This window comes from Ascaphus truei, chromosome 12 (assembly GCF_040206685.1).
Source record: "Ascaphus truei isolate aAscTru1 chromosome 12, aAscTru1.hap1, whole genome shotgun sequence".
Classification (NCBI taxonomy): Eukaryota; Metazoa; Chordata; class Amphibia; order Anura; family Ascaphidae; genus Ascaphus; species Ascaphus truei.
In genome coordinates, this window is record NC_134494.1 from 5,865,546 (window position 1) to 5,885,069 (window position 19,524).

Genomic DNA, 19,524 nt, shown 5'->3' on the forward strand with positions numbered 1-19,524 from the left:
TTGATACTTTGTTTTTCTTTAATGATTGTATTTGTATCTTGTTTGGATTAGTGTCTTTGATTTGGAGCATTGTTTGACATAGTATATATGATGCAAATATTAATTGTATCATGTACACATTGTCAAATTGAGTGTTTGTATTTTGATTTATTAGATATTGATTGAGCTTAGTGCTGTTTGATATTGGGAGAGATTTGTATTTGGCCATGTACAGTATTTATTTGTATATTGGTTAATCATGCATATACAGTATATATATATATATATATATATATATATATATATATATATATATATATATATATATATATATATATATTCCAATATATTCTTATATATATATATATATATATATATATATATATATATATATATATTGCAAGAGAGAAAAAGAGCCCTAAAAAAAGCACTCTAGTTTGCCTGGCAGTACAAAATCACAACATTTTATTAAGGGTTGTCACAGAACATAAAGTTAAAATACAAAGCACAGAAAATTAAAATAAGGCATGGATCCCCTATGTATAGCAAAACTTGTTATATCCTCCAACCAGAGGGTCCCATTTGGGACAACACAAAAGTCTGAATAAACAGGATAAATGCTCTAAAGTACCTGACAAGGTGGAAACAGTGAAGCTAACAGCAGACAAAAAACGGTGGCTAAGTTACGTGGTTAATACAAGGAACAGCAATACACTTCTATCTCCCTTAGATCTGGGATAAATACAGAGTAATGCAACATTAATAGGACTCAATGTAAAACACACATGATGCAGTCAAAAAAGCACACCTTAGTCTGCAGCAGCAAATGAGCAATACGTCACCTCAAGTCAGGTACTCAGCAGTGTCTGGGGAGGAAACAAGGAGCAAAGCTCATAGCATGTGAACATGTCCCTGAGGGGGGACAAAACAGGGGATCCTGCCTACTAGACCTGCTCCTACGCGTTTCGGCCTGAGCCTTCTACTGGGAGTGGTACTGTAGGCAGGGTGACATGCATCTTAAAAAGGGACCTAATTGGGCCAGTGAGTGGTGGCACCTGATGTAATTAATAGATAACATGGGGAATAAAGGGTATACAGATGGACATAATGAGCTTACATACGGTGTCATGAGGGCGTCATGACCAGAGAGCCAATGGTAGGGGTATGCCGTGTCAACGCCTACCTTAATAAGAGAGGGCAGTGCTGGCAGCTAAATTCCATAGATACGCAGTGAGCATGCGCATGACGTCATCAGCATGCGTCTATGCCATGGCTGTCGCCTACACTACTCTGTCAGGAAGCTGCACATGTGATAGTAATATTAAAGCATCTCCTTTCCTAGACCTCAGATACTACTGGCAAAGCGGACCTCACGGTTGCAATTGCGCATGTCCGTGACGTCATCCGTTGCCGTCCCTGGCGCCCCTTGCTGACTCATAACAGAACTGGCATGCATTTCTGTTTGGTTACACTTCAACAAGCCTCACTGCGCATGCTTGCCCTAGGAGCAGAGAAAATCACTGTCTCAGTAATGACCCTGATACCGTGCTGTGCCGTGCGCATGCGCAGTGTATTAAGCTCACTACTGTGTTATTTACAAGGATTATATTAAAGGGACATTACACACTGAATGAAGCTACTAATAAAGTATATATGGTCACAGAGGAGGGATAAACAGGTCAAAAATACAATAAATGTATTGATGTTTTTAGCATAGCAGCATTAACTGGTAGTAGTCAATGACTAAATAGCACACAGAAATGTGCTGCAGGCATAGTGGTGACTAGAATGGAATCATAAGTTTTTATCAACATCAGAGAGTGTATCATAACTTTCATAGTCATTGTTTAGAACACATGAAGTACCAACTATAGCATCATTTGATCAGAAATGAATTCCTATACTTCTGAAATTAATAATATCCCTTATATGCTACATAGCTTAAACATCATATATATACACGTGGAGGATTCATAGTTAACATAATGAATGCTAAATAATTCTAAGGGGATCTATATAAGGCAGTCCCAGATCGTAAAAGGGTGCATGAGTTTTAACCCCGTAACTCCCCAAAGAAGTCCTCTTTAGAAATTGGGAGTCTATAGAATGAAATATATATTATAGTCTCTCCATATACTCCACCTATGTATAGATTAATGAAGGTAATGACATGGTGTAGCCAAAAAGGGTGAGTATAGATATAGTCCTTTGTTTTATATAGTCTTTGCAGGAAGATATGTGGAGTTGTTCTTCTCCTGATTCCGGTGTCAACATGTAATCTTGCCATTTTCGTCCAGTCTTGGATGCAGTATAGATCAAGTCCCAAATTCTTGATGATCCTATGTGGTTCAAACCCAGGACTCTATGATTGAATAGGGAAAGAAGGGAAAAGGAGAGAGAGGGAAGTGCATGAGATTCTCATCACATACAATTTTTAGCACAAGCAAAAGTGAGGGAAAAAGGGTGCGTCAAATTAAGGGCTGTAGGTAGCGGCTATAGGAACATCGAGAAGCCTAGGTAGTCGTTAAGGCCCCGTGGCATCATAGAGTCCATTTGGATGATCCACCTAGACTCCCTACGTAGAAGTGCCCTCTCTAAATCACCACCTCTTAGCCCAAGGCTCACCTTCTCTATGGCAAATGCCTGTAAAAGAATGAAGTCTGATGCATGTGTCAGATGGAAGTGCCGGGCTACCGATGTGATTTTTTTGAAAGCCTTAAGGTCTTTGGAAGCATTTTTAATGTTCCTCACGTGTTCGAGGATTCTAAATCTTAGTTCACGTGTGGTCATCCCAATATAAGGAAGACCACAGGGACACATGATGCAATAGATGACACCTTTTGATTTACATCCAAGACAATCTTTGATTTTAAAATTTTTAGTCTTGTTGAAATCTGTAAACACATCTGTCTGACACATGTATCGACAGGCAGAGCAGTTTTTACATTTGAAAAAAACCTTTTTTTGACTGTTGAGAGGAATGTTTCGTTTGTAGTGGGGACAAAATGACTCGTAACAAGTTTGTCTCTAAGATTGGGGGATTTACGACTGGTCATTGTGATTTTATCACCCAGTATCCTCTTAAGGTCTGGGTCAGTCATCAAGATTTTCCAGTGACTTTGCAGTGTCTGACGCAACTGGTGCCACTGTTTGTTATACGTTCCTATAAAACGGATTTGATGGTCTGAATTAATTTTTGCTTTCGGACACAGCAAAGTCTCTCTAGGAGTGTTTAGAGCTTTCCTGTAACCCTTCTCCACACATCGATTACTATACCCTCTCTGTGTGAATCTTTCCCTCATCTCTCCTGCCCTTTCAATGAAGCCCCTCTCTGTAGAGACATTACGCTTCAGACGCAGAAATTCACTTTGGGGGTGCCCTTGATTTGGTGTTCCGGGTGGAAACTAGAAGCATGCAGTATGGCGTTTGTAGCTGTTTTTTGCGGAAAATGTCGGTGTAGAGTGTGCCGTCAGGCCCCAGATTGATAAAGAGATCCAAAAACTCTACCTGTGTCTTACTGCAACTAAAAGTTAGTTTGATATTCATGTTGCTGTGGTTGAGAGCATCGACGAAGCCCTTGAACCCAGCAGCAGTCCCCTGCCAGAGAATCAGCACATCGTCGATGTATCTCAACCACAGCAACACGTGTTGAGTAAATTCAACATTATCCTCTGAGAACACAATCTCCCGTTCCCACCAACCCAGGAAGAGGTTGGCATAGGAGGGAGCACACGTGGCACCCATTGCAGTACCTCTTTTCTGCAAGTAGTACCTATTCCTGAAGATAAAATAGTTGTGCGTGAGGATAAACCTCAGTAGCTTCAGGACTAGGTCCATCAAGCCAGCGGAGACATTCTGCATAGATAAATAGAACTGTGTGGGGCGCGCAAGCCGTCCTCGTGGTCTATACAAGTATAGAGGGACTCCACATCACAGGTTGCGAGAAGTGTATTATCATCAACCGTGATGTGGGCCATACGCGCCAACACATCCATTGTATCCCTAATATAGGATGGCAGAGTCTCCACTGACAGTTGCAGAAAAGAGTCTATAAATTGGCAAATGGGTTCGCATAGCCCCCCTATGCCGGATACAATAGGCCTTCCCGGGGGGTGGGTAGGGTTCTTGTGCACCTTGGGTAATAGGTAGAATGTAGGAACTCTAGGGAATTTTAAAGTAAGGGCCTGACAGGCCCTTATAGCACCACCGACAGATTATTATATCCAGATTCACCTTGTCGGTTTTTTAGTTGCCTTAACTTGTCTTATGGATGCGGGGTCATCTCTTTTTCTCACAAATATATATATATATATATATATATATATATATATATATATATATATATACACACATGGTGAAGCCACTGTGCAAATAAATGGGTGAAGGGTGGGTATCGGGTCAGGGAGGCTTAACCCCTTAATGACTGGAGCTGTTAATAACTGCTAAAGTCATTAAGGGGTTAGGGGACATTAGTTTGGCACTTTTTCTTATTGTGTATATTTTTCCGCACCCCAGTGTATGGACGGGGGGGAAGATGAGGCTGGCCTTCATCGTGGGTGCCGGACAAGGGTGAGTACAAAATGTATTTAATGTATTTATTGTATTAATGTATATTTAATGGGCAAATGCATTATTATCCATATGTGGATAATAGTAATTTTGCACATTAATGTATAGTATGTGTTAGGGGGCGGGGGGGGATGTGTGTGGTATATTGCTATGTTTATTGGGGGCAATTGTCCCAATAAACATGCTATTATGCCTTAACCCCTTCATTGCCTTAGCGGATAGCCACTAAGGTAATGAAGCTGCTTTAATGTATTTTTATTAATATTGTGCGGTAGCAGGGGACCCCCTGCTCCCGCACACTATTATTAAAATGTACATTAATGCAGCTTCATTACCATAGCGGAGAGCCGCTATGGTAATGAATTATTATTTATTGTTATGTGTTTTTTAAAAATGGTGTAGATGTGCAGGGGCTCTCCTGAGCTGAAACGCATTGGTTTCGCAACTTAAACGCACTTTAAAGCTCCCGCGTCATGTGACCGGGACATTTAAATTCTGCAGGGGATACCGGCACCCCATAAAGGGGCCTGTAACTCCTGAAGTAGGGGGTCCTCGGACCTGAAACCAATGCGGTTAAGCTCAGAAGATCCCCTGTCATGTATACTACAATTAAAAATCATATTTGGCTAGCACGATCGCCTGTAAGAACCGTGCATTGAGACGCAGCGTCTCCATGCATTTCTTACAGGCTGCTTTGTTTATAATAGTTATCGTGCTAAATAACTTTTAGCACGATAACAGGGGGGAAAAGGTGATCGTGCGCTATGGCCCTTTTGGACAAGGCTGGCCGTAAACGCGCCAAATAGCCTTAGTGAATAGCACTTATGGCTTCAGCCTTTTGCGGCCGAGCGATAGAACCCATTTTAGCGCTAGTTAACGTAGCTTAGTGAATAGGCCCCAATGTATCTCCGTCCCGGTTAGAAAGTGTCACTTGAATGGCGGCTGCTCTTTTGGCGTGGGAACTAGGTCAATGGACGTGAGAACCCCGTAACCGCAAGTCAATTGACGAGGGAAACCCGTAGAGCAGCATTGCCAGTTCAAGGAGAAGCTATAACTCGGGAACGGAAAGGGTTAAAAACCTGAAATTTGGTGTGCAGTCCCACAGTAACATCCCAAGCACATACATATCAAAATTATAAATGTAGGATAAGGGGAACACATATTTTTAATAAAGTGGATTTTTGTGGCAGATTTAAAAGGACAGGCAGGATACATTTTTCTATCTGTCTTTGATATTCAACTAGCTACCAAATGTTTTACATACATGAGCTGGGGCCGACTTCCTACTCAAACTTCACAGACCCCCCCATTGAGGCGACGCCTCTGGGTCTGGGGAAGATTTGCAATTGAAAGACCGCAGAGCCGCCAAGTGTGAAATAGCCAGGATGGCTGCTCAATGAGAGATCCTGGGCTAGTTCACATCTTCGGGGACAAACCCTAGCCTGGAAGACGCCAGGTAAAGAGGGGAGTGCACCTATGCTAAGTAGCCACGGTGGTATTGTCGCACAGGCGCTATGTGAACAGGAAATCCCAGATTGCCCACTCTGCAAACTGTGGGCAATTCGGGAATTGGTGAGTGGGAGAATTCCCACGCAGGGATTGGGTGTGTATGTTGGAGATAGGCTCTCAAACCCTATATACATCCCCCCAAGGCTATCCCCGGTGTCTTTCGTTTTTCATTTAACCATGTGAGCAGACTTCCATCACGCTTCTAATAGCGGATAAGAGCAGCACCAGCGAATTCAGAACGCAACGAAATCTTTCCATCGGAACCAAGTACAGAACTCTGCTTCAGGATTTCGTTAGTGCTGGGGGTTATCTAATGAGCCCCAACGGACCAGAACGAACTTTGCCATTTTCACAGAGATATTGAATTTACAGCATGCGCCACTCGCAACAAGACTGCATGTTAAAGAGACATTATTCCGGTACTTTGTTTTATTTCTGGACATTCTATCCCGTTCTCTGTTCAGTAAGTGTTTTTATTAAGTGTATTCTAAGGTTGTCGTGTGTCTGCCTAGTAAGGAAATAAATGACAATTTATTTTGCTCAACTTGTATGCTCAATCTAAACCCATAATATAAATGTGTTGATAATAGTTGTGTCCATCGTGACAAGGGACAAGGCAGGATCAGCAGAGGTAAACACAGAGTAACACAATCTATGCTCAGCCAAAGTGCCTATGGCACAGCTATATGCTTGATAGCCAATCCCCAAGGGGGGTGGAGCGGAGGTGCGGCCTCCGCAGAAGTCTGTGATAGGCTGGAATGAATGAGCAGGTGCAGCTGTTTTATTCAGCTGATGAATGTCATTGCCACGGAGCTTGAGGGTGTGGCACGTGTCATGTGCGTGCGCTGCGCACTGGGAGCGTGTGGCGCGATCCGGAGGTGGAGCCCAAGTCCGCTGCCTCAGATGACGTCACGCTGCGCGCGTGCACTTTGCGTGTCAGGAGGGGAGTACGGGCTGAAGGTGTCTTATGCATGTGCGGAGCTGCGCGAGAGGAGTCACGGGCTAGGCGTGCGTCCGTAATCCTCACACCTTGATACAGTACCTCTGCCATACCGACTAGACACTTAGATGGTTTGAGTGTCAGCCCTGCTTCCCTAATCCTTTTCAGCACTGCTGATATATGTATTAAATATGACTCCCAGAAGTTACTAAACACAGCAATGTCATCCAGGTATGCCCTTGCAAAGCTTTGCATCCCTTCCAGTAACCTATTGACCAGGCGTTGGAAGGTAACCGGGGCATTATTCATCCCGAATGGCATAACTAGAAATTCATATAAGCCACTCGGAATGATGAAAGCTGACTTCTCCTGTGCCTCCTGGGTCAGAGGGATTTGCCAGTACCCCCTGGACAAATCCATGGTAGTCAGATACCTTGCCCCCACAAGCTCATCTAACAGCTCGTCCATGTGGGGCATGGGATAGGCATCCGACACCGTATGAGCATTGAACTACCGGTAGTCCACACAGAACAAAGTGGTCCCGTCCTTCTTAGGTACCAGGACTACCGGTGAAGCCCAAGGACTCTGACACGGTACAATTACCCCTAGGGCTAGCATCTCTTCTATCTCCTCCTCTTTGCTACTCTTCACCTCCGCTGATACCCAACAGGCATTCTTATGCAGAGGTCTCTGTCACGGGAAACCAAGACTTATGGACAAATTAAAACCGGGATTCTGCACTAAGCACACAAGTTGAGTAAAATAAATTGTAATTTATTTCTTTTCAGACAAACACACAAATCTTCACAATATACACTTAATAACACACTTACTGGGTTGAGGGAACAAAATCAATTGTACTTGGAACGAATCAAAGTCCCTGGGCACCCCTGCACGCATGCAAGTGGGTATGCAAAATGATCCGTGTAGCAATTCCTGGCTAGGGGCGCAAGTTGCCACCCCTATATTTCCGCCAACAGGTAAAAGTTTGTTCAGTCCTTACAGGGTTCATTCGGGGACCCTTAGCTCTAATGAATTCCAGAAGAGGGGGATGATCCTTGGTTACGATATTATTAACCCCCTCACACTCCGGAACCGCTGATGCTGGAACTTGGTTAAATCATTGTTAAATCAGGTGAATCTGCTAGGGACTGGTCAGCAGGCATATTTACAGGGTTTAGGGTCCTATACCTTACATGTATAACCAATCTCGCCCGTGGGAATATTTTTCCCACCTATCCCCGACTTGCCAGTAGTTTGCAGAAAGGGCAGAAGTTGCGTCCCGGTTGCAAGGAGCAGGTGCTAACTTCACACCTAGGCTTCTTAGCATACCGGAACCCTCCCCTTACCTGGCGACACTGTGTCTGGGGTTTGGCCACCAAGTGTGAAGTACGCATACTTTACACCGGTATCTGGCACTTACAATATCCTGTCCATCCTAACACCTAGGATTGCTGAGGCTTTTCAACTCCGGACTTCTCATAGACATTGAGGCACCCACTCCGCAGGGTGCCTTTGAAGTACGGAGTTGAGAAATCCCTCAGTTCATTCATCCTTAACATACTTGCATGTTAAAGGTTTTATTCCTGGGCTGACAGAAAAAAACCTCCCGTCTTTAAATTTAAAACCATAATTATAATACAGTTTATTAATAAAGTATGTTCTGCTTGTGCCACTACTATAAACTTTATATGTGTGAATTGTTTCTTTATTCCTCACTGCACTCCAAAAGTTAGAGTGTTAGCTCACTCCTAACGCGAGTTAGCTTACTTAATTGAACGTGCTATGATTTGGTTTGCTGTTTCACCTACTTCTCACGTCAATTTACTTTCCCTCTTTCAAGTTAAGAAGCTAACAAGGTAACTGATACATTTTGACAGAAAACCACTTCAGCTAGACCGCAAACCACTTAATCACTTAACCTTGCGGTTACGAGGTTGAGGGCTTAGAAAGTGATACCTATGTTTCAAAGCGGCCACCCATACACAGCCACCCTTCTTCAATCAGCGCTTTATTTAGCGCTCGCAGCTCCCTCTTGTGTCGAAAAACCAATTGGCACAGTTCGCATACATTTCTATTACTGCAGCTAGGGATTGAGCTGCAAAATGGAGACAATAAAGATGGTGTAGGGGAAAACCTATCAGTGTGGTACACATACAGTTAACCTCTTCAGTCCCAATGCGATTTAGGGTTAATCACCCAGGTATAATGCCTTTATTAATGGCCTGATTAATCCCCTATCACCACAGTTCTGATCCCCTTTGTGGACTGGGTGATCAGTAATATGGGTCCTGCTCGGCTTGTCCATGTACAGAACCTTGTACTGTACTAATATACCCCGTTCCTGCACCCACTGTGGTGCCTTATGCTGGGGAATTATGTCTACCTGCTCTACGGTTCCCCCATTCCTAGCCTCCCCTAGGAGATCAGGCAGAGCTTGGCTCGCTGGGTCCCCCATCAGTGGGCTACAGATAGCCAGCACTGATGGCTCACTCGCAAAATATGCTTTTAATATTTATATGGTGGGTTCTGTGTCTACATGTCTCCTCATCTAACTGTACAACATAATTGCACTCGTTCATCTGCCGGAGAACCGTATATGGGCCAGCCCAGCCAGCCATGAGTTGGTTCTGCCGAGTGTGCTTCAGAACAAGCACTTGCTGCCCAGGGATGAACTCTCTGCTATGGGCATTTTTGTCATATCAATGCTTCTGGTTGGTCTGAGCATCCTTCAGGTTAGCCTGTGCTAACCCCTCGAGCTTCTCTAACTGGTCCCTGAGCTCTACTTCATACTGTAGCAGAGAAGCATCAGTATCAGTAGTCTCCCCTTCCTATCCCTCATGGAACAGGTCAAGCGGTCCCCGGAGAAAAAACGAATGGCGCACAGCCAGGGAGTCAGGTGTGGAATAAAAAAACTTTTCCTTTATTGCAGCATGGTAGGAGACAAAATCACCCCCTTGGGGGACACAGACAGGGACCTCCTACGCGTTTCGGACCAACGGGTCCTTTATCAAGGAGTATGGGATGTGTACAGAGTGCAGAGTCAATTGCTTTTATATGTTTTGTGTTTATGTGTGATATTGACAGCACTTTGCTGACATGGATTATAGATCCTATTTATGTACTCACTGTGTTATGTCTTTGTATATGTGGGATTTGTATTTGGGTTGTGCACCTTTATTAATATTAGTATGTTTTTTTATCCGTTTTTCATCCGTTTTTGTTCAGTTTGCCTGTTTTGTTAGTAACCATAGATTTTTTTCTCTCTGTATCTCTTCTCCCTCCCCTCTGTGTGTGCATGCGAGACTCTGCGCGATTGGAGCAGCCTCGTCTGCCTCACACATGTATTGGTGGTGCAGCGGTGCACTTCAGCCAATCGGAGAGCGCTATGACGTCACGGGGGGCGGGAGCGAAGACGGAGAGTAAGGGAACTTCTCTCTATTCCTTCACGGTCCGCTATGAGCATGCGCGAGCGACATTAGGGGCGGTCCCTACCCACAACCCTTTGGGCTGTTGAAGCGGCGCGCCGAGTGACGTCACGCGCATGCGCAGCGGATCCGTGATTCAATTTTGCACAGATTTTAGTCATTTGCTAATTAAGCATTAGATATATAAGGTGCTCACTCTGTACACATCCCATACTCCTTGATAAAGGACCCGTTGCCATTCGTTTTTTCTACTGGACTCATCTGGATTCTGGATCCTTCTTGGCTTGCACGCCGGCAGAGAAACCCTGGAGATGACGTGAGTGGGGCTTTTTGGTTTAGACTGTTATAGTTAAGTCTGACTGTTGTCATTTAAGCGATACTTACAAGTCTTTATTTGCCTGCCCACTCCCACTGGTGTCTCCAGGGGCAACATTATTTTGTTATTGGATGTAGTTACTGCGGGTTTGAGCACCCCAAACTCTCTATCCAAGCGGTCCCCGGACCCTGCGACCATATAGAAGCTTTAAAGGTGAGAACCCAGTAGACTCTTGTGGTACCTCTCGGTACACAAACAGCAAGTGCTGCAAATGAATCTCCCAGAGTTTCTGTTCAGCTTCTACAAAGCCATGCAGCATCTGCTTCAGGGTACCATTGAACCGCTCACACAGTCCGTTTGTCTGGGATTTCACTCCCTGTCTCCATTGTCTCTGGGATTGTGGTGATGTGGGGGAGAACAAGAAGGATCCACAAGCGGGAAGATGGGTGGAGAAGCAACAGTAACATCTCACCAACAGGGGTTGAACTTGTATCCTGTCTGGGTCTGGTGTGCTCTGGTGAAGGAGAAGTGGGTGACCGATTCCTACTTCGGTGGGGAGTGGTGGTGACAGCTCTTCCACGGTGACCTGGAGATTGATCATGATGTCTTGAGAGACATGACTTCGAGGCATGCTGATGCAGCCTCTCCCAAACGTCATGGTGCTTGTTTTGCTCCACTCTGTCTAGTTTGGCAGGAGGTTCTGTCTTTCACACAACCATCTTATTTAAAGGGCTTTCACACCCCTAGCATCTGGTAACCGGTGGCCAGATAGCCCTGTGTTAGCCCAGGATGTAGGTACTAAAGCAGAACTGCAGTACCCCTCCTGTTCTAACCCCTTGGCATCCCTAAGGCTTTCAAGTCCTGACTTCTCACAGACCCATAGGCACCAAGCTTGGTCGCCATGACTTGGAAATCCCACAGTTCATTTTTACAGGCTACCAGTACATATACCTATTAAATATAATTCTTTAATAAAATATACAGTGTCCTGTTTTATGTGTGGTAAAATATATGTCTCAGTTCTGGTGTCCGGGATGGAGTGAGAGTATAATTCACCTACCCTCACTAGCGTCATACTTGGCACACATTTGAAAAATAACTTTTAAAACTTTTATACACTGCAAACATGCTCAGCTTTATCACCTAGCTGGAGCATCCCCTGAACCCCTATACTAGGCTCAGGGTACTTGGGCATATATCTGGGTACCTGTCCTTATACTAGGGACCCCTCTTTATACTAGGGACACCTGGACTGTTTCAGGTACCCTTTGGATCCCTGTGCTTCCTGTTACCTTTTTTGGTCTGTGCTGAAGGATGACCTCCTAGTGGTGAGTCGCAAGAACGCTTTTCATGGTAGGGTTTTGACCAGAGCGCTGCGCTTCAATGTAGCCGGGCATCTAATCTGAATCCTGAGTACATTTTTGGGGTCTGCAGTAACTTTGGAACCCCGCTAAATAGACGCAATCTCAAAGAAGTATCTCCGTCAAACCTACCCAGAAACTCACAGCATAGAAATCTCCTGGTCCCAGCATCCCATGAAAAGCAAAACACACAGAAATCTTTAATGTCGCATAATTTGCACACAGTCACTGTAATACATTTAGGACATCTGGGTCCAAGAGCTGACACTCTAGGACCCCAACACACGGATCAGGAGTAACCAAGTGGGCTTAATCTTTATTGATGAGACTGGTTAACCCCTTCACCATCACAATAACATGCCCCATTAAACGCTGCTGCACAGGTGAATGTCACTGTCTATTGATCAGACCACCCAATCCTGTGTATCAAGGCATTTCTAATTGTGTCGACACACCGTTGAAGCTCTTAAATACGTATAAGTGTAGCAGGCTTGTACTTTACAAAATGTTTCGGTACCATCCTATATGAACGCCGTTGAGGATCCCCTCTGATGATTCGTGTTGCTCCGTGTTGCTCTTACTCAGATGATCCGCTGTGCCTCCTCGCAAGGTTAGCTGCTCTCTCTCCAGTCAGCACCATCTCACCCCGGCAGAACATAGACTGGCCTCGGGTCACAAACTGTCCTGAAATCTCTCAGGCTCATGCAGGTCTGTCCTGGAGTGCCCTCCCAGGGACTCTTCCAGATAACTTTCTTAGTTCCATCACTCCATAGTCTAATCTCATTGGTAGAGGCCCTGTCCACCACAAGTCACATCCTCCGGCCCCAGAAGTTGCTCCCTGATACTGGGAGTTTTAGTTTCCTATTGCATGCAGGGTGTAGTGTATGTGTATCAGATTCATACATTTTACCAGGGGTTACTGCTCTTTCTTGTACCTTGGTTAATGTAAGAAGAAGTAGAGCTGACTGAAAGTAATTTAGTTAATATATGTAGAAGTTCCTGGAAGTAAATTAGCTCAGGTAAGTAGAGGTGCTTGACACTGAGTGGTGTGACATTGGTTATATCTAAATTATATATGACTCTAAAGTTAAGCCATGTGTCCAGTCACATTTACTGTCTCAATCCCCCAAATTTTCATTATATTTCTCTCCAATCCTCCACAGGTTCCTCCTCCGGTGCTATGGGTGATTGGAACAAGACAATTGAGGACTGTCTGGTAGAGTGTCTGGAGGATCTGAAGGAATATGATTTCAAACGATGTAAAGACAAGTTGTCAGAATTCAGATATGAGGATAGATCTGCCATTCCACGTGGACATTTGGAACATGCAAACCGCATTGATACAAAGAACCTTCTGATAAAGTATTATCAAAATGACACTGCTCTAAATGTGTTGGTTCAAGTCTTAGAAGCCATACAATTGATGGAACCTGCATACAAACTCAAAAAGAAAGGAGGTCAAATCGGTAAATTCAAGTGAACATGACACTCCAGCAAATCCAAATTTGTTCTTTATCCTTTTTATTAATCACTGCAAAATGTACATACATATTACACATACCCTTCTTATTAGAATACTTGGTCAAACTTTAAGGTGCATTAACAAGGCAACGCTATTAAAGGAGATTTTCATGCGCATTACCAAAAGCGAATGCAAATTTTGTTATAATATTGAGAAATTTATCATTTTAAACTTAACTTTTTCCCTTTATTATTTGGTATATAATGTAATAATGACTAAACAAACAAACAATTATAAACCCTCAAAAAAGCGCTAACCTACAATGGTGAAAATTAAATGAATATTAATTATCAAAAAATTAGTGATAAATAATAAAGTGAAAAAAGCAGCCATGGGGAACAACAAACAACAGATCATTCCTAATCTGATACAACAAATACACATACAAATAAGTGTCCCCGGCGCTTAAAATCAGTCCAAGATACCGTAATCAAACAAAGATAGTCTCTGATACAAGGCTCCTTCTGGACAGGTTGATGAACTGGTTGATTAAAGTTCCATATGGGTGGGTGTCCTTAATAGAGTGTCTCCACTGCTTCTGAAATAACAGAAAAAAGGCACACAGTATACTACAGCAACAAGTCCCTAACTGAAACTTGCAGAATCCTACTCACAGAATGAATATTGACGCATTCAGGGGAGAGAATCTGTAAACACGTCCCGTCCCTGCACAGTTCCCCACGGACCCCACGTGGTCTGGCTTGTGGAATTCCCCTCAGGTAGGCGATGTTGATCGTGGATGTCAACGATGCAGCATACACCAACGGTAGAACAGGGAATAGGACAATACTAGTGTGATACGTAACAAAGATTTATTGACACACTAAAAACACTTAAAAACCACACTCACATTGTATGGAGGTGAGTCATACAACTCACGGATGCCGTCCGCAACCTGAAAATTCCCCGATCTGCAGCAGAGAGACTCACTGCACGCAACACCCGCTACCGGCAAACGGGTGACGTCAGCAGTGCAGGAAGTCCTCCCTGCGTCTGGAACTAAGGAAGCCGGATCGGATCAAAACACCAAGCTCCTCCTCCCTACGCATTTCGTGACACTAGGTCACTTCCTCAGGGGATACCGGAGCTTGGCTAATAGTACACTTAAATACATACCCCAATTAAGAGACCTTCCTACAAAGGGGAGGTACTACGAAAGGAATACACCCTATATCGCACACAGTAATCAGCAATTTCGCATCAGAATGCTGGTGGGGTCAATTAGTGAATATACATATAGGTCAAATCCATTCAACTCTTAAAAATATCTACAGTAATACATATTGCAGGGAGATGTAAAAAAGTTAAAAAACATGTAAATCATAGGGATCATGAAATGAATAATAAAATATCATAAAATGAATAATAAAAATCAGAATAATATCGGACACATAATGAAAGCAAGCTTATACACAATATGCAAATAAATATTCAAGGATCTTTCAAAAAGGCCGCCAGATCAAATTCAATGTTGAGACCCAGGGGGGACAGAGTTTTTAACACATAGATCCAATAAAAAAAAGGGGGGGAAGGGAAACACAAATTGATTGTGCCCCTAAAAGAATTCACTAAACTGCACACCTACAACGTGTAAAAGTTAACTTTTATAATATTTACTTAAAACATATATTACCAAAGAATTGTGTAAAGTGAGTTTAAAAATGGATTAAATCAATAATATCAAGCACCCATGATGGGAAGTAGACGACACAAGATGCTCTAAGTCAGGGCATAGAACCCCTCTGGAACAACTGTGAAACTCAATGGTATGTGTATAAATATACCAGTCAGCGAGCGATTGAGTGAATGAGTATCCAGCGAACCTACTGCAATTGTTACCATTGACAGGTAGTCAGTGTGATGAAGTACAAGTACTCAGTAAAATACTGGTAAGTTAACACTAGATGGAACTCACATTCACAGCAATATAACTGGTGAGTTCACAGCCTAAACTCTGTGAGCACATATGTCATGGAGAGCAGAGATAACAAGCTCTCTGACTGTGGATATAGAATTATCTGACCAAATACTGAGATCTATACACAGTGAACCAGGAGACTACAAGCACTACATTAAAACAGCTACAAGTAGGAGACTGACAACATTGCGCGTCCAACGCGCGTTTCCCTCCAGCAAAGGAGCTTCTACAGGGACAAAATAGAGCTCACCAGTTATATTGCTGTGAATGTGAGTTCCATCTAGTGTTAACTTACCAGTATTTTTACTGGGAGTGTTAACGTTATACTCTGAGTACTTGTACTTCATCACACTGACTACCTGTCAATGGTAACAATTGCAGTAGGTTCGCTGGATACTCATTCACTCAATCGCTCGCTGACTGGTATATATATACACATAAAATTGAGTTTCACAGTTGTTCCAGAGGGGTTCTGTGCCCTGACTTAGAGCATCATGTGTCGTCTACTTCCCATCATCATTAGGTTGTATTGGGATAGTATAATTATACATTTGATGACATGGGTGCTTGATATTATTGATTTAATCCATTTTTAAACTCACTTTACTCAATTCTTTGGTAATATATGTTTTAAGTAAATATTATAAAAGTTAACTTTTACACGTTGTAGGTGTGCAGTTTAGTGAATTCTTTTAGGGGCACAATCAATTTGTGTTTCCCTTCCCCCTTTTTTTCTGATTCACTTTTCAGTTCACAGTTTGCACCCACAATTTAATTACCTCACTATGTATTAATTATATCATTTAATTAGTATGGTCCTGTGATCACTCCCTATCCCCTCCCTGTTGTTTCTCATAGATCCAATAACTCTCACGTTTGGATACTGTGTTTAATCTGTCCCCCCCACGCCAACAGCCCTTGGGATTGTCAATTCCCATACATACCAATCCCTCAGGGTTCTGACCATGGTGTACTTTGAAATGATTAGAGACGCTATGCGTCTCAAGGCCCCTCTTAATGTTATAAACATGTTCGGCGAACCTTCGTTTGAGGGGCCTCCCAGTGCGGCCTACATATTGTAGCCCGCACGGGTATTCCAATAAATATACGCAGAAATTGGTCCTACAATTAATGAAGGTACTGATGTTAAAACTTACCCCTGTTACATTTGATTTGAAAGTTTTGCTCTTTTTACTATGCTTACATCCAATGCAATTGGAGCATATATAATAACCTTTAAGGTCATTTAGCCAGGTTACATGGCGATCTCTCATGCCATCAATGGGACAACTAGGGGATAAAGTAGATTTTACATTTCTAGCCCTTCTATATACAATTTTCGGTTTATTAGGGAGAATGGTTTTCAAGATTGGATCTCTCTGGAGTATACTCCAGTGCTTATTTAGCGTCCTTGATATGACTGGAGCCAGACCACTGTATTGTGTAATAAAGAATGGAAACTGTCCCTGTGTGGTTGGAACTGGGGCAGGGTTCTTTTTACAAATCAGGGTGGATCTGTCAATTTGATTGACCTCCAAAATAGCCTGATCTAATTCACGACTATTATACTCACGTTCTAAAAACCTACTTTTTAAAACTTTAACCTGCTGTTGATAGATCAAGTTATCAGAGCAATTTCTCTTTAATCGCAATGCTTGGCCTTTAGGTATATTTCGCAACCACTGAGGGTGGTGATGGCTTGATGCCAGTAGATAAGTGTTGGCATCGACTTCTTTATGATAGGTCTTAGTATGGATGACATTCTCCTGTAGTGGTGCTCGGCCCTGGCGCTGGTCTAAAAAAGAAGAATTGTATTTTTTTGTTGCACAATAACCTCCAATGAAGGAGTTTCTATTTTATCACTTATAGTTGAATCAATTCTGCCTCTGGGGGTATTTGATGATTGGGCTACTTCGGGCCCAATTGGCAGAATTGATTCAACTATAAGTGATAAAATAGAAACTCCTTCATTGAAGAGAAAAGGGGATACACTGTCTAAACAGGATAGCAAACCCACTATCATTTCAAATAAGGATAAGAAAAAATCAAATAAACAAGATCCAGTGAATCAGAGTGTCTGGGGAATATGTAGATGAGAAATATATTACAGGACATGAGCATCGTGATAGATCTCCTGTAGACAGGCCATATGGAGGTTATTGTGCAACAAAAAAATACAATTCTTCTTTTTTAGACCAGTTCCAGGGCCGAGCACCACTACAGGAGAAATGGAGAGGCCCCAGAACTCAAACAGGCAGACAAGATCAAGTAAGAGTAGAAAGGAAAAGGTCAAAAATGGAAGATTCAGAGGGAAGAGAGGAGGGACAAGGAAGAGAAAGAGAAAGAAGAAGGTTAGACCAAGGGAGAGATTGGTAAAAAGCAATGTATTCAATATCAGTGATGTTCCTCTTAAACAAGTAGAACTGGATGTTTTATCCCGGGGTCTTAATTTTGCCCCGGTAAATGGACCTAACATGTTCAATACCTTTGTCGATGTCCATAAGTTTTTGAGGAAGATCACTCTTAAAAAATACTATCTGAAAGATGCAGTTAGTAGATCGGTCATCTTGCCAAGTGTAAATAATCAGGCAACGAAGCCCCCCCTAACTCCATTTAAGAAACCATCGACCTTCTATCCCAAAGGAATGATGGGAAACTTTGTTGATACCTTTGCTGAGATGGTGATTTCAGATCTAGAAGCAACCAGCATAGATTTCAAATGCCGTAGACAAAATCTTAGCAAGGAAGAAAAAGAGGCTGTAAAATCCCTTGAGTCCAATACCAAAATAGTGATAAATGCAGCAGATAAAGGGGGGGGGGAGTGGTCGTGATGAATTCCTCTTATTATGAGGAAGAATCACTCAGAATATTGGGGGATGCTATCACATACCGTAAGTTAGAAACCAACCCCACCATTCCATTTAAAGAAGAAATTGTGGTTCTTTTGGATCAGGGCCTTCGGGATGGAATTTTAACCACAAGGGAACAGGAATTCGTAATATTTGAACAATCTAGGATTCCGGTTTTCTATTTCATCCCGAAGATCCACAAGAACCTTACCAAACCCCCTGGCCGCCCAATAATTTCTGGGATCCGCTCCCTCACTTCAAACCTCTCCCAATTCCTAGACTACCTCCTTCAAAAACATGTAGTCCAAGTCCCGTCATATCTGAGGGACACTTCACAGGTATTGACCTTAATGCAAGATGTCACCTGGATGGATGATTTCTGCTGGGTAACCTGTGACTTGGTCTCGTTATATACGGTGATTGACCATCAGATGGGATTGGATGCGGTTAGAAGAGTCTTGGAAAAAGATGTTGGGATGGATGACAAACTGAGACAGTTCATCCTGGACGGGATCAGATTTATTCTGACCCATAATTTTTTCAGTTATGACCATGAATTTTTCCTCCAGACATGCGGCACTGCCATGGGTACCAGGTTTGCACCCAGTTATGCCAACTTATTCATGTCAGTTTGGGAGGAGGACCACATTTGGTCCTCCAACCCATTCAGTGCAAACCTGGTGCTCTGGAAGAGGTACATCGATGATGTGCTGTGTGTCTGGAAGGGGTCATTAGATGAGCTGGAACAGTTCAAGTCATACCTCAACATCAACACGTGGAACTTAAAGTTTACGTTTAACCATAGTATATAAATTTCCTTGATCTTACTCTTTATGTCGTTAATAATGTCATCCATACTAAGACCTATCATAAAGAAGTCGATGCCAACACTTATCTACTGGCATCAAGCCATCACCACCCTCAGTGGTTGCGAAATGTACCTAAAGGCCAAGCATTGCGATTAAAGAGAAATTGCTCTGATAACTTGATCTATCAACAGCAGGTTAAAGTTTTAAAAAGTAGGTTTTTAGAACGTGAGTATAATAGTCGTGAATTAGATCAGGCTATTTTGGAGGTCAATCAAATTGACAGATCCACCCTGATTTGTAAAAAGAACCCTGCCCCAGTTCCAA

At 42.9% G+C, this 19,524-nt stretch overlaps 3 protein-coding genes across 4 annotated transcripts in view; all 3 read left to right on the plus strand.

Annotated features, from left to right (window-relative positions):
• LOC142464336 (uncharacterized) overlaps positions 1-19,524 on the plus strand; it is an 898,100-nt gene that overhangs the window by 151,638 nt on the left and 726,938 nt on the right. The window lies entirely within an intron of this gene.
• The window catches only part of LOC142464299 (uncharacterized), a 397,523-nt gene that overhangs the window by 147,297 nt on the left and 230,702 nt on the right, over positions 1-19,524 (plus strand).
• The window catches only part of LOC142464323 (NACHT, LRR and PYD domains-containing protein 3-like), an 86,428-nt gene that overhangs the window by 15,332 nt on the left and 51,572 nt on the right, over positions 1-19,524 (plus strand). Inside the window, exon 2 of the mRNA XM_075567817.1 lies at positions 13,266-13,568. Coding sequence (XP_075423932.1) covers positions 13,283-13,568 — 286 coding nt within the window. The 5' untranslated portion in view covers positions 13,266-13,282. The remainder of the gene's footprint in view (positions 1-13,265; positions 13,569-19,524) is intronic.